This window comes from Pteronotus mesoamericanus, unplaced genomic scaffold (genome assembly GCF_021234165.1).
Source record: "Pteronotus mesoamericanus isolate MK-2021 breed Mesoamerican mustached bat unplaced genomic scaffold, CSHL_Meso_final contig_182, whole genome shotgun sequence".
NCBI lineage: Eukaryota > Metazoa > Chordata > Mammalia > Chiroptera > Mormoopidae > Pteronotus > Pteronotus mesoamericanus.
The window spans coordinates 16,449,978-16,464,239 of NW_026555078.1; the positions used below are offsets into that span (position 1 = coordinate 16,449,978).

Sequence of the window (14,262 nt, forward strand, 5' to 3'; positions counted from 1 at the left end):
TATATTTTGCTATCATATAAAAACATTAAAATGTACTATACCTAAAACCATTGATTGGTACACTTGAAATGGGTGAATTTTGTCTCAATAAAGCTGTTAAAAGATTTTTAAAAAACATTTCACCTTGCTCAGGTTAGTGTAATTAAACACTATAAATGTGTGAAACGTACCAAAGTGCTTGGTGCCTAGTAGGCCCTTAATAGGAGTTCCTTTCCTTTCCCCTGCCGACTGAAGGGGATGCGGCCTGGCTTGAAGGGCCAACTTTTTTCCCCGGGGGGAGAGACAGTCGGATCTCCTTGGTTACAGCTGCTCAGGTCAGACGTGTTCAACAAAGCCCCCAGGAAACTGAGGTGCAGAGAGGTCGTGCCCAGGGGCACGGAGCTCGGACACAGGCACTCTCCTGAGCTGCCACGGGGGCGGAGCGGCCGCCTCTGTCCAGCCCCAGGACCGGGCTCTGCCCTCGCTGCGACTAGCCATGAGGCCCCCAAACCCTCCCCCAGCCTACCCCCGGGCTGCGGTCCCCCAGCCTGCAGTGTCCGATCGGCTTCCCAGCTTCCAGCACGGGGCAGAAGCTGCAGACCGCCCAGAAGCTGCAGACCGCCCGCAGGGCGGGGGCTCCTCCAAGGAGGGAGGGGCGAGGCTCTCCACGGCCCGCACCCCCGACCCTAACCCCGACCCCCAATCTGCTGACCTCTCCAACCCACCGCGCGCCCGGCAGAGCAAAACCAGAGCAGGCGGCCGCCACGTCGTGGGTCAGATGTCCGCTTGCTGACTTGCTAAGATCAGGCTTCTGACTTTTTTCTTAATGGAAGTAAAATAATTCCTGATTCTCCCCCGGCGCCACCCCCCACCTTCTCGGTTTCCCTTCCTAAACTGGAGGAGAGCCCAGTCTTTCCGAAGTAAAAATAACCGAGTGCGCAGGGGCGGCGGCAGTGGGGGGCAGTTTAAGTTTCTTTCATTTATGCCCAGGCACTAAAAATAACCGGCCGCAGCTATGAAACGTGTGGCCCTGCCCCTGGCCCAGAGCCAGCCCGGCGCTGCCCCTGTCACGTCTCTCCTCCCCCAGGGGAGGCTCAGGCAAGACCTCGGAGCCCCCGTCCTTCTCCTGCCACCTCTGCGGAGCTGCCGTCCCCGTCGACGGGCAGGATCCCGCCTGACATTGCAAAGTTTTCATGGTCAAGACCCTTCCCTTCCCCTTACCCAGAGATCCCACTCCTCTCCCTCAAAATGAACGTCCTTGGCATATTAATGATGAAGCAGGCTCCGGTGAATGCAATGCTTCCCAGTTTACAAGGCTATTTCTGTATCTCCTTTGATCTGCACAACAGGGTTCAGGGAGGTAGACTAGGTCATTATGTTTCCACATGAAAATGGAGGCTCGGCAAGGTCGGGCGACTTGCTCACGGTCACACAGCCCAGAAATGTCAGAGGGAGGGTCTGAACCTTGGTCCCCCTGTCCCATCTCCTTTGCCTTGAACTTAAGGGCACCCTTCCTGTAGAATCATAGAATGCCCTGGAGAGCCTTTGAGCTAAACAGGCTTTGAGGACTTCCCCGTGTCAGCAGCTCTGGGGTGATGTCCAGGAACGGATAATTTTCCAAAGCTTCTCTAATGATTCTGATTATCTGCCAGGTCCAGGGAGCACTGAGCCAAACCTTTTTGGGGGTTTTTCCCAGTACTTTTATCTGGCTCATGTTCTTCCCAGGGGTCTTGGTGGTTGACTCTTTGCCTCTATGTTCTACCAAATGATAGCTGACCTATCTCTGGGAAGAGGAGAAAACCACCCAAGTGTGATGTGTGTACCCTGGGCTCCCAAGGGCCCAGAGGCCATGGGTCATGTGGGCAGGCTGATAGGCACCCCAGTAGAACGCCCTAACCACTCGCCCACATCCCTCGCGTATGTGGGACCACCCTCAGCCACCTGTCCTGCGGGGATTTCTGGGTGACAGGTGAGCTCACCTTGTGACCTCGGAGGGGGCAGTTATTTGGGGCTGCCTCTTACCCTGCTGCCATACCATCATGGTGAATGGTGCCTCACACCGGACCCAATGAAAGCCGAGAGGTGGAGAAACACACATGCCATCTAATACCCCGGGCATGTGCCAGCTGCTCCAGAGAGAGTGCAATGGCACTGAGGGACAAGCCCCTGGCCTCCTGCCTATGAGAGAAGTGTCAACCTCGTGCTGCTCTCTCCTGGGGACCCTTCTTGCCCAGGGGACCATATCCCCAAGGACATTTTGGCAAGTCTGTGCTATGGCTACATTCCCAGCTGCCAAATGTCCCTAGAACCACATACCCTCTGAGGAAAAATTATGTTAGTCAGGCCTCCCCTTCCTCTTTTTCCCCCTTTGAGGAAGGGCTATGTGCTTTGCTACCAGTCAAGCCAACTACATTGAGTTGAAGTAGGCTTCTGAGAAGGAACTGTTGCATAACCCAGGAGACTAGATTCCACCCAGCTTTGTTGTTTACTCACTGTGTGGCCCTGAGCAAACCACTTAAACTCAGATGCACCAGCTCAGACCAGGCAAATAGTTGTCTGCCATGCCACTGCCCTCCGTTTCCCAGTCGGTGGCAGACATTGCTAATCAATCGCGATACTTGCCTACTGATCCAACACGCAGCCAAAGAAGCCTTTGAATCATGCACTCTAGGCAGCCACGCCCCTAGAGCTGACAGTCCAACACATGGCACTTTGCCATTCTGGAGTCTGGATGGTTCTCTGGGTCCTTTCTATCTCTAAAAGTCTGATCCTGTGACAACCGGTCCCAATCTGGCTTCAGGAAACTCTTAGGTGGGCTTCAGGGATTCTGGGAAGCTCCTAAATTGTCAGCAAAATTTCATGTGTCACTACTTGTGTATGATTTATGGTAGAGTTTCCCTGGATTTACTAAAGAATTTGTGAGTTCCTAAATCAAGAACAATTGGGTAAGAGGCTGTCAGAGTGAACAAGCACACACACAAACAAAAGAATAAATAAGATCATTACAGACTGGGAGAAATTCAGAGGAAGTGCACAATGGGATACGGTACAAAGCAATGTGATGGGAAGAAGGGCCTTTCTGAGATGACGTGCGAGTTGAGGCTGGAGAATGAGGAGCCGGCCACAGGGAGAGCATTCAAGGCAGAGGAAACAGCCTGAAGATCCTAAGATCTATCATTCCTGAGACTCTAAAGGAAGCTAGTGCAGCTGCAGCAGAGTGAGTAGGAGTGAGGGTCAGGAAAAGAATGGCCCAAGATGGTGCTGAAGGGGTGGGGAGGGACGAGATCAGGCAGGATCTTGAAGACCAGGGTAAAGTGTTTAGATTTTATTATAAGTGTGATAGAATGTCGCTGAATAATTGTAAAGCAAAGCGACAGAATCATATTAGTGTTCCCAAAGTCCACCCTAGCTGCTGTGGAAGTTAGATTAATAGGACCAAGAGTGAAATCAGAGTCCAGTTTGGAAACTCTTGCTCCCCTGGACCAGGGTCATGGTCATAGGGATGCAGATATGTAGGTAGCTCTGAAATAGGTTTTGGACATCAACTCCGGAGGAGTCCAGGATGTCTTCTAGGCTTTGCTTGAGCAATGGTCATAAAGGAATGCCATTCCAGAAATGGGGAAATCTGAGGGTGGTAGAGGGAGGGGTAGGAAAAATCTAGAGTTCCTCTCTAGACGTGTTGAATCTGTGATGCTTTGTAAGGGACTCAAGTGGTGGCGCAAGTAGGGCAGTTAGATTCTGGAGTCTTAAAGGCAGGGAAGGGGTTGGAACTGGAAGTCTAAGATTGAGGATCATCTCATGTTTAGTCTTGGATCTAGAAGAGATCACCTGCAGGGCGTAGGAGAAGGAGAGCTCCTGGTTCCATGTCTGGAACACCACCAAAATATAAAGGTCAAGAGGAAAGAGGAAGAGTTTGCAAAGAAGACCAAAATGCATGGTCAGAGAGGTAACGCAAGCAGGGTGTCAGAGAGGTAAAGAGACAAGGGGTATGAGGAGGGGAACCGGCCAGCTGTCTGGGACATTGCTGAGGCTGAGTAAGTGGAAGCCAGAGAAGCACCTGGTCTGGCAACTCAGGGGCTATGGAGGGCAGGCTCAGGATGTGGTCAGGGGTGAAGCTGACTCAAAACTCAACTCCAGCAGGATCAGAGACCTAAATGGGTAAGGTGGATAAAGGAAACACCTTTAGAGGAGCAGGTGAGAAGAAGGTTTTTTTAATGACATAAAAGTCCAAGCCACAAAGGAAAAGATGGATAAATTCAATTCATTAAAATTACTAACTTCTGTTCATCAAAGGACTCCATAAAGAGAAGGAAGTGACAAATGAGGTTTTTACAGCACCAATCACTGAAAAATAACTAACAAAATGAACATAATATATCAAGATTTCTACAACCAATGATAAAAAAAAAAAACCCTGGAAAAATAGGGAAAGACTCAGACAAGCACCTCATAGAAAAGGAATCCCAAGTGGTTAATAAATATGTAAAATAGTCTCTTCTTATAGTTGCGAAAATACATATCAAAGCAGTAGGAACACGCTATTTTACACGCACTAATAAAAATTTAAAACTGGTGAGGATATGGAGCAAGCAGAACACTTGAACACAGGTATAAAATCAGTCTAGCCAAATCAAAATGAGTTTAACATCATTTCTTAAATCTGAAGATGTACATATCTGGCCTGTAATCTTTACATATGTACAACAAGAAGCATGCACAGAACTATTCATAATTAGCAAAAACCCAGAAGCCCAAATGTCCACCAGCAGTAGAAAGCCTAAATAAACCCCACTAAATTCATACAATGATACTGTATAGCAGGAGTTTGCCAACTACGGTCTGTGAGCCAAACCCAGCCCTCTGCCTGTTTTAACAGAATGTTGTCCTGCTCGTTCGTTTACATATTGTCTGTGGCTGCTGTCACATCATCACAGTTAAGTAGTTAAGACAGAGATTCTTTGGCCCACAGAACCTAAAATATTTACTATCCAATTAACTTCTGTAATCCAGAAATGAAAATAAATGAATAATATGTTGTACCATGCAACAAGAAGCATTCATCTCAGAAATATTGACTAAAATATCAAGAAGTAAAAGAATGTGTATTTAAAACTAAAAGGCAATCATTAGATACCAACATGTGATAACACTATAAAGAACATAAAGGGAAAATAATACAAAATCAATATAATGGTTACCTCTGAGGGTAATGAAAATGAGGAAGAACACAGAGAGAACCTCAAAAGTAAGGATAATTTTCTTTTTCTTACTCTGGATGGAAAGTATCAGTATTCTTCATACTTCACATATATTTTTGGCAAATAACAATGGTTGTCCTCTAAATATGTCCCCCTTCCATGTCAAGAATTTTTACTGGCACATGGTATCCTAGCTAATGACTACAATTCCCAGAATTCCTTGCAGAGCTGTATGGTTGTGTGACCAGTTTCCACCAATGGATTGGAATAAAAGGGCCAAAAGCCACTCCTGGGCCCTGCCCTTCAAATGACCTTGCATAGGCTTTCCTTCCTCTGATTCTGGAGGACTGGGTCCACAAATGGAAGCCACTTGCTAAGGATGGCCAAGCTGCCAATTGATCCTGGAACACCTTTGACTATCTTGGTGTGAGAGATGAGATAGAACTAAATTTCTATCCTGCTTAAGCTTCTGGGGTTTTTGTTTTAGTTTTTGTTTTGTTTTGTTTTGTTTTTTTGGAGGGGGAGGGGAAGGAATCTCTCTATCTCAAAAAGAAGCTTAGCCTTACTCTAATATAATATGCAGTACTATAAATACTTTTCTGGATTCTTAATGTTTACTTTGTAAGGAAGTATTTTTGTTTGTTATTGTTGCTGGTTTTGTTTTTTTTGTTTTTGTTTTTGTTTTTAGTGGATGGGTGAGGAACCAGATATAGTGGGTGTATAGTATAACTCTTTTGGGGAAGTTTTGCTTAGAGAGGGAGCCGAGTAAGGTAGCAGTAGCTGGATGGAGATAAAGAGTCAAAATACAGTTGTGCATTGTCATTTTGTTTTTATGATGGGAGAGCAAACATACGTTAGTGTGCCGATGAGCTAGTAGTGAGGAAGAATTTGATGATACTAGAAGCAGAGATGATGCTAGAGGAGTGAAGTCCTCGATAAAGAAGAGTGATTCAGAGCAAGGTGGGTAGATGGCTTTTGATAGGAGCAGAGCTGTCTCTAACGGGAGTGGATGGAGAAAACAAGCAGGCAGGTTTATGGATTCAATAGCGGAAGGGTAAGGAATTCCCCATTTGACTGTTTCTATTTTTTCAGGAAAATGTGAAGCAAGGTCATCGTTCCAGTTGTGGGGAGAAAGGCTATGGGAGATTCAAAGTGCCTCCTGGATCGTAGAGGAAGCCCAATTTTATAACTTGATGCAGAGTATTTATCTCAAATCCATGGCCAGATCCTACTTTGTTGTACAACTGCAAGGGCTTTCCCTGTAGAGTGGGAGCAAGATGAAAATGGCCACTATTATGATTCCCACTTTACAGAGGAGGAAAGGGAGGCCTCAAAAGGCTTAAGCAAATCGCCTGGGGGCTGAGACGTGGTGAGGCTGGGGTTTTGCTGGGTCTCTGTGACCACCAAACCTGTTAGCAATGCTCTGAAACACTGAAAGCCCTGGATGAGCAGTAATAAGGACTCAGCACAGTTAGGATCACCTCCTACACTTCTTTCCACTAACGCTTTCCTAGACAGAGGTCACCAGGTCACCATGCCTGAGTGGCCCAGGGGCTTCAGGCCACATGGAATGACCTTGTGAGCCATCTGACATACGGGTGCGTGTGTACATGTGTTTGCCTCTGTGTGTGCATGCCGGATAGAAAGTGGTCTGGGTGGTACAAACATACATCAGAGTTCCCAGGCTCTAGTTCAAAGCTATTCTCTAAAGTGCAGGGAAGTTGGTTTGTTTTAGAACACCAATGTATTTCAGAGAAGATAAAGAGTTTTTAAAGGTAAGCCATCTCTCATCCTCTTTCCTCATTCAAAGGGCCAGAAAAGTGGTATTTCTGGCATAGGTTAGAGGCAGAACACTCTATAAATACAAAGCCATTAAATCCCATGCAGTGGGAACCTGATCGGGGCCTCCTTTTAATTTCCTGACATGAGCTGGCCACTAACCCAATTACCCAGAATCCCCAGAGGAGCCCTCCACCTTCCCAACGAGCACAAAGAGAGGGAGAGCGTATTGCATGGATGTCAGCCTAGCTTTCACTGAAATCAAATATCTTTTAGAAAACACTTGGGGAAAGGCAGGCAGGGGCTGGGGGGAGGAGGGAATGGAGTGGGACGGGGAGGCTGGTGGCTTGAGGGAGGTGAAGTGAGGTGAGGAGGAGTTTGCAGGGCCACGTTATCTAGGGAGAGTTGCTGCAACTCCCGAGATGGACTAGAAATTTGGGCGGGGTGGGGCAGGGGCGCCTGTGAAATGCGACACATATTTTCCAGGTCCTACTGGCTTACAGGTTGTCAGCCCACACCCTAGCCAGGCTGCGAAGCCCACCTAAGAGGGGAGAGTTCCTCCACAGCTTCCTAGGGGAACCCTCCTCCTGGTTTTAGACCCCAGACAGGGGGCCAACCCAAGACAGATGCCACCTCTAAGTTTCCCGCCAGTGAGTCCACACAGTGGGTGGGCCACTGAAAAGTTGAGCGCAAAGGAGATTGTCTTGTAATCAAATACTATTACAGCACGCCCAGAAAGCTGACATCTTAAAGCAATTGCATGGTGGATTTCATCAAGGAGTTGTCCCATGTGGTCCCCACCTGGACCTCCTGATGGAGAACCTGTTTCAACACCTGTGCTCTACAGGTGGGGAAACAGAGACCCGGGAGTGTAAGAATCCACAATAAGAATCCCCCAGAGCCCACAGGAGGATACAACTCTTCACCACTGCAGGTTTGATATTCAGTTCTTTATAAAAAGAATAATCACTCTCCCCCACCCCCACCACAAATACAGATTTTATATATGGGTTTGCTTAAAGCAAGACAGACCCCTGGACATCGCCCACATTGAACCTTCATTGACTCCAGAGCCAACAGCAGCCTCTAGGTAGAGGCTAAGCCAACAGGCGCCATGCCTGACCTCTTCCCCTGCAGTTGCTGAACCCCTGAATCATGCGGCAGTCTCTTGGGTTACTCTACTTAAGAAAGGGAACCTGTAAAAGGCCTCCAGAGCTGCTGCATAGGAGAGGGGACCAGCGTTCAGCTGCGTAGAGGAGACGGGGAGGAAGGGGAGGCTGGCATCCATTCTTCTCTTCCTCAGTTCCCCCCAAAACCCAGAACCTCAGTCCCATACCCCCTCCCAGGCCTGAGGCCCACAGTAAAATCTTAAAGAGAGGCACAGCCCCAGAGAAGGCTGGAGTCTGCTGTTCACAGGCAGGTCAGAGCCAGAGCAAAGACAGGGAGGCGGGGAGCCCGCGCTGGTCCCAGGGGCCTGAGCTGCTGCACATGAAGGGGGGACACCCAAACAAAAGCAGGAGCCAGGGCAGCTGCCAAGAGCCCCTACCTGGCAGGGACCCAGGCTCCTCAATGAGGCCCGTGCCTCCTAAGAGGGCCGGTCCCCGTGGAGCTTCAGATCCCAGGATCGCACCACGGCTCTGTAGTGCGGTCGGAAACTAAATGGAGGCGCTCTGCTTTGTCCACGCTGGGAGCCTTTGTGGCATCTTTCCCCCTTTGGATTTAGAACTGCCAGCACCAGGGATGGCACGGGAGAGGGGAGCATTATGGGGGCTGTCCCTTCCTCCTCCAGGCTGGACTCCTGGAGGTTTCCCTGCCCACTCTTGCCAAGAGCCTCGGATGACCTGGGTCGCCACCCTAATCAGAAGCCATCCTGTGCTCCGCTCCGTGTCCTACGTCCATCCTGGACCAACCACAGGGCTATTTACAGCAGGGGTTGGTCAAGGCTGGCCCCCACGTGGCACGGCTGCCCTGCCTGAGGCTGCGTTTCCCTCAGGCCTGTGCCTCCCAGCACCCTCACCCCATCATCCCGGGGCGCGGAGCATCCAGCTCACTTCTCTTAACTGGCTGGCTGGGTACATCGGCTGCAGTTGCTGATCATTTGTGCACTTCCCACCCACTTTTCTCCCATTAATAAAGCCCCTCATCATTCCCCTTCTGGGGGGCCACTGGGTAGGACCCCTGCTCTCTTCCCAGCAGTGGTACCTAAAAGAGGTTCTTTAGTACAAGATGGTCCAGGGATTTCGAGTGGCAGTCCCCACTTTTGCATCTCTCCCTCTCCCTTCCCTGCTCTTTAGCTCATAGTCCAGGGGGCAGGTGGCCTAGGTTTTGAAGCCGCCCCCTTCCTGACCTATCCGTGGGGGACAGACATGGGAAGCCCCAGGCTCTGGGCCCAGCCCTTCTCAAACCAGCTGTGTGACTGAGGGCAGGAGAGTCCTCTCTCTCCGACCTCTAAGGAACTAAATATTTGTCACCCTTAAAATGCAGGGGCACACTGATAGTGACAGAGTTTCCTTCTGCACTCAGCGCCTCAGGTGCTCTCAGGTGAGCAGAGAGGCCTCACATGCTCCACACAGGAAAGGCCGCTGGACAGTGGCCCAGCTTCACCCTGTGTTCTCAGACTTGAGAGCAAGGAGCCTCTATGAGGCTTGGACACCCTTAGGTTGGCTCCTAACAGCATACAGGGTGGGGAGTCAAGAGACCAGCAATAGAACGTGTTTCTGAGGGCCTCTGTGCCTCAGTTTCCTCATCTGTGAACCCCAGGATGCTCTGGAGGGGCAGAAAAAACCTGGTGTAGGAGGCAGGGGACCCAGTTCAGACACTTGCTTGGGTCGCGCCCTACCCGGGGAAGACCCAAATTGTATAGCATCAAATGAACCAACACAATATTTCAGCAGGTCCAATACAGCCCATTTTTAATCCGGAAAAGGGGGCCGTTTCCCCACTTGGTCCCCCAACAAAGCAGCTGGCGGGCCTTCCCATCTCAAGGGGGTTAAAAGAAGTGAGCCATGAGAAAGGCAGTGAAAAGGCCACGTGCTGTGTAGGTGCAGGGTAGTGGGGGGCCTGTTTCCAGAGCTTCTGTTTTATGGGTGTAGATGCTGGGCTGAGCTGAGGTGAAGAGGGCGGGACCCGAAAGGGGAAACAGGGGGACAGGGCCTCCGATTCCCACAGTGCAAGAAGGTGCAAGTCACCTCCCTACTGACAAGGCATCTTAAATTTGGGTCCTCTTCCCCAGCAGGTGCCGGAGAGGAAAATGGGAGGGGCACCCTGGGCGCTTAGCGGCTGGGCTGGGCTTCCAGAAACCCTCTGCTAGTGAGTCCTGCTCTTCCTCTTCTCTCCCAGCCCCTCCCCATCATCCCTACTTCAGCCTGCACCTCTCTGCCGGCCTCCTCCCACTTCCAGAAGGATCCCAGGGCCCAGTATCATAAAAGCCGATCTCTAAGAATTTCCACTGAATCCCCTGGAAAGCTAGGGAAGGGAAGAAACACACACTTACACACAATACCCACTCCCCAAAAGTGGTGCCCCACAAGAGTTGTCAACCTGAACTGGTCCACGGGGAAGGCGATGATGAGGAGACTTAGAACAGTGCTATCCAAATCATGAGAACCACCTGGTATTTTAAATTTCCTAGGAGCCACACTAAAGAAGGCAAAAAGAAGAATGTGATAATATGTTCTGTTTAACCCCATAGAGCCATACTGTTATCATTTCAACATGCAATCAGTATTTAAAACTTATTACTACACGATGTTACATTCCTTTTATCATCCTAGTAAGTCTTTGAAATTGGGCGTGTGTGTCACACTGGGAGCCCGAGGCTCACGTTGCCACATGGGGCAGCACAGCTTTAGGGGAGAGAGAGGCAAAGGGCGGAGAAAGGGAAGGGAAGTGAGGGGATGGCGAGAAGGGGGCCTGGAAGGGGAAAAACACCCTCAAGGTGGTGGCAGTGTGCTGTCCTCCTGCCAGGAAGTGGACGAAGGGTTCATCACATGTCCTTCCAGACCTTAATGCCTTGATCTTTGTGCCCCGGCACTCCACAGGCTCCTGAGAGGTAAAAGAGCCTGCCTCTCCCAGGGTGCAGGGGGCTTGCCCCAAAAGGAGGACCTTCAGCAGAATACCACACCAGTCTCCCAGGGCCCACGTGGGGTCCCTAATGGAGAACTTCCAACTCTCACCTTCCTGACACCCTGTATCTCCTTCAGGAGCGGAAAGCTAAGCAGGAGCTGGAGGCTGCGGACCTGCTCACAGGGTGTGTGAGAGAGGATGGGTGGGGGGCACTCCTGGGGCAGGGGCTTAGCCTGGGATGCACAGAGAGGCTCCTAGGGTCCGGGGACCCCGTGGAACCACATGCACATGCACTGGCCTCTGGAGAAGGCAAGGCCGCGGCTTGCGGGTGTTCTCCCAGGGGTCTGAGGCTCCCAGTGGGCAAGACCTCGCCCAGGAACCGCTCGGTGAAGCCTCGGCAGGCGCACAGGGCGTCTTACCTTCCTTCAGCATCCCCACTTTGAGGCATTTCATGAAGCGGCAGGCCTGGCAGGACTTACGCCTCCGTTTCGTGATCTCACACTCGTTGGTGGCCGGGCAGCTGTACTCGATGTTCCCTGTAACCAGACACAGACAGGGTCGCCAGGTGCCATCCAGGGCCTCCACCTGCTGGCCAAAGGCTCGATGGGGGTTAACCAGCCAGACCCACACTGCCCCCCACACTGAGGGTCCCACAGGGCAGCGGTTCTCAAAGTACGTACTTGTCAAAATGTTCCCAATACTCTTAAATGTAAAGACCCCAGTTCCCGAGGTCTGGGTAGGCCAGGCAGCCACTGCTTTGAAGAAGAGTCACCCACTGCGCTGGGACACCAAAACTCACGGAGGGGCTGTCCTCAGGCTTCGTTGTACCTCAGTCTCCCCATGTGGCACATGGCCCACGGAAACCATTTGCTACTGGGTTTTCTGGGAACACATGTGAGCCCAGTTCCACCACTGACAAAGTGCTTCGAAGTAATGACACTACTGATTCCCTATGAGGAAGCATCTAACCGTGTACTGAGTGCTCACAATGGCTTGGCGAGTGCTCTTATTGCTATTTTGTACTGGTGAGGAAACTGAGGCTCAAAGAGGTTGATTTGCCCAGGATACCTGAGATCTCTCTCCCTCTCTCTCTGAAGTCCAGCTGGCCCAAAACTTTTTCCATCCCGTTTCCTGCAGGGAGCAGGGCCAGAGGTCAACCTCCGCGCTTGAAGATGGGCGGGGACAAGAAGGGAAGGGATAAAGATTCTGTGTGCTCCTCTCCCCTATTACCTAACCCTAACCATGTCTTAGCCCACTCTGGCTTGTGTGGCTTCTTGGGAAATAATTTCAACATCACATAAGCATGGTAAAATTTAAAAGATAAATGGAAAGGAGGAAAACCCACATATAAACTGATTTAGCCAAGTCTGCCCTGGCTTGGAAGCTCTGTAGAGGCTCGTCCCTGCCCCCACTTCACCTCAGCCCCATCTCCAGCCTCAGCATCCCTGTTGCTCTGCATCATCATCATCAGTTCCTGGAACTCAGTGATCTAGGCTTCCAGACCTTTGCTCCCACTGCTTGGAACAAGCACAGTTCTGCCCCCTGCACCTCTTCACCTGGCCTGTGTGCATCTCCAGGCCCCACGTAGGTGGATGTTTATTCTCCACCCTATCACCTCTGTTGCAATTATCTGTCTCCTCCTAGACCAGCTCCTCGCCGCAGTTCAAGGGCCTGGCATCCAGTAGGGGCTTGATGCACCCTGAGAGCTGACACTAACCAGTGCTTATTATGAAGCAGCTACAGTTCTGCCTTCTGTACATTGAAACTTTCATTTTTCCAACAACCCTGGAAGTCAACATCCTTCTCTCCATCTTACAGACGAGCAAGGTGAGTAGAGTCCAGGATGAGGCAGAGCAAGGACTCGAACCCAAGAGGTTCGGTTCTATGTTTGCTCTGAACCACTGCAGGGAGCCCCCAGGGCCTGCTGTGGCCCTGGGTAACTCTGCTGCCTCAGGATGCCACGCGCACGCTGCTAACTTTTCACGTTCCCTGGTCACAGCTGCACAGCCAGCCTGTCATGCCTTGAAGGAGGGTGGGTTCCAGGTTTCTCAGGGCTGCTCTTCCAGCAGAGGGTCAACAAGTGTCTGCTGATTTGACACTGGGGTTCTCCCAGGACAAGAGGACAGAGCATTAACAAGAACTCAAGCCGTATCCCTGACTCTGTGTGTGTGTGTGTGTGTGTGTGTGTGGAGAGAGAGGAAGAGAGATACCATATTTCTAATTTTATTTATTTATTTTTTTGTTCCTTTCAATTTGTTTTATGGCCCCCGCGGCTGACTGCCAGCAAAGCCAGGCTGGTGGCCTCGTAATTTCTATAAGAGCCTCCTCGATAAAGCGATGAGATTAATTCATCGGAATTCCTGTGGTCTCTTGGGGGCGGTCTAGGAGAGCTCAGGAGCAGCGAGAGGCATCTGTCTCTCACATACACACACACACACACACACACACACACTCACACACACACACACATACACACACCCATCACCACCCCCCCAAGCTCAGGAGTGGCAGGTTTGGGCGTGGCCTCTCCTAGGATGGGGACGTGGTCAATGGCCAGCATGAATTCAGGGTTCTAGCCTGGAAGTGTGCCCAGGGTAGACACATGCGACTCCACTTCAGGCAAGTCACCTAACCTCTCTGGGTCCCCGTTTGTTCATCTGTTAAAGGGGCACAGTATGTTCCCACGTCATAAAATTGTGTGGATTCCGGTAACAGAGCGCAGAAAGGGCTTAGTGCCGTTCATGCACTGGCAAACATACAACCAAGGTTACTGTGCTTATTTTTGCATCTAAGCAGGGCTGCCAGAACACAAAGACCCAGAAGACTCCTGGGGAAGTCTTTTGTAGGTGTCAGACCTGAAGCTAGCCACCCATTTGGGCCCTTAAGGACAATAGGACGGGCCTTCCAGAGCTGGCCCTCAGGGTGGATGCCGTGCACGCCATGGGAGGGGGGTCCGAATGCCCAGAACCTGACCTGGACTTCTGCGTGACCTTGGGGCAGAGTGTAAATCCCCACCCTCAACTCTCTTTGATCCGTGCCCCAGGAGCTCGCTGTCCTTGAACAACAGCAGGGAATGGCAGTCCTCTCTTGGGGCTCAGGGATGGGGCTGCGGGCGAACAGCAGAGCCTGAATGGGCTGAGCTGGTAGTCGCTTGGTTCCACTCCTTTTTTATCTTACTCCCAGAGGACAGAGCCTATGCCTTTCTTCTCTGCATGGTCCACTGCCCTCAGCTCTCCTCCTT

The 14,262-nt window shown here is 50.8% G+C and overlaps 1 protein-coding gene across 2 annotated transcripts in view; it reads right to left on the reverse strand.

Annotated features, from left to right (window-relative positions):
• ESRRB (estrogen related receptor beta) overlaps window positions 1-14,262 on the reverse strand; it is a 99,909-nt gene that overhangs the window by 23,253 nt on the left and 62,394 nt on the right. For both annotated transcript variants that reach the window (XM_054567231.1, XM_054567232.1), the window contains exon 3: window positions 11,441-11,557. In XM_054567231.1, coding sequence (XP_054423206.1) covers window positions 11,441-11,557 — 117 coding nt within the window. The remainder of the gene's footprint in view (window positions 1-11,440; window positions 11,558-14,262) is intronic.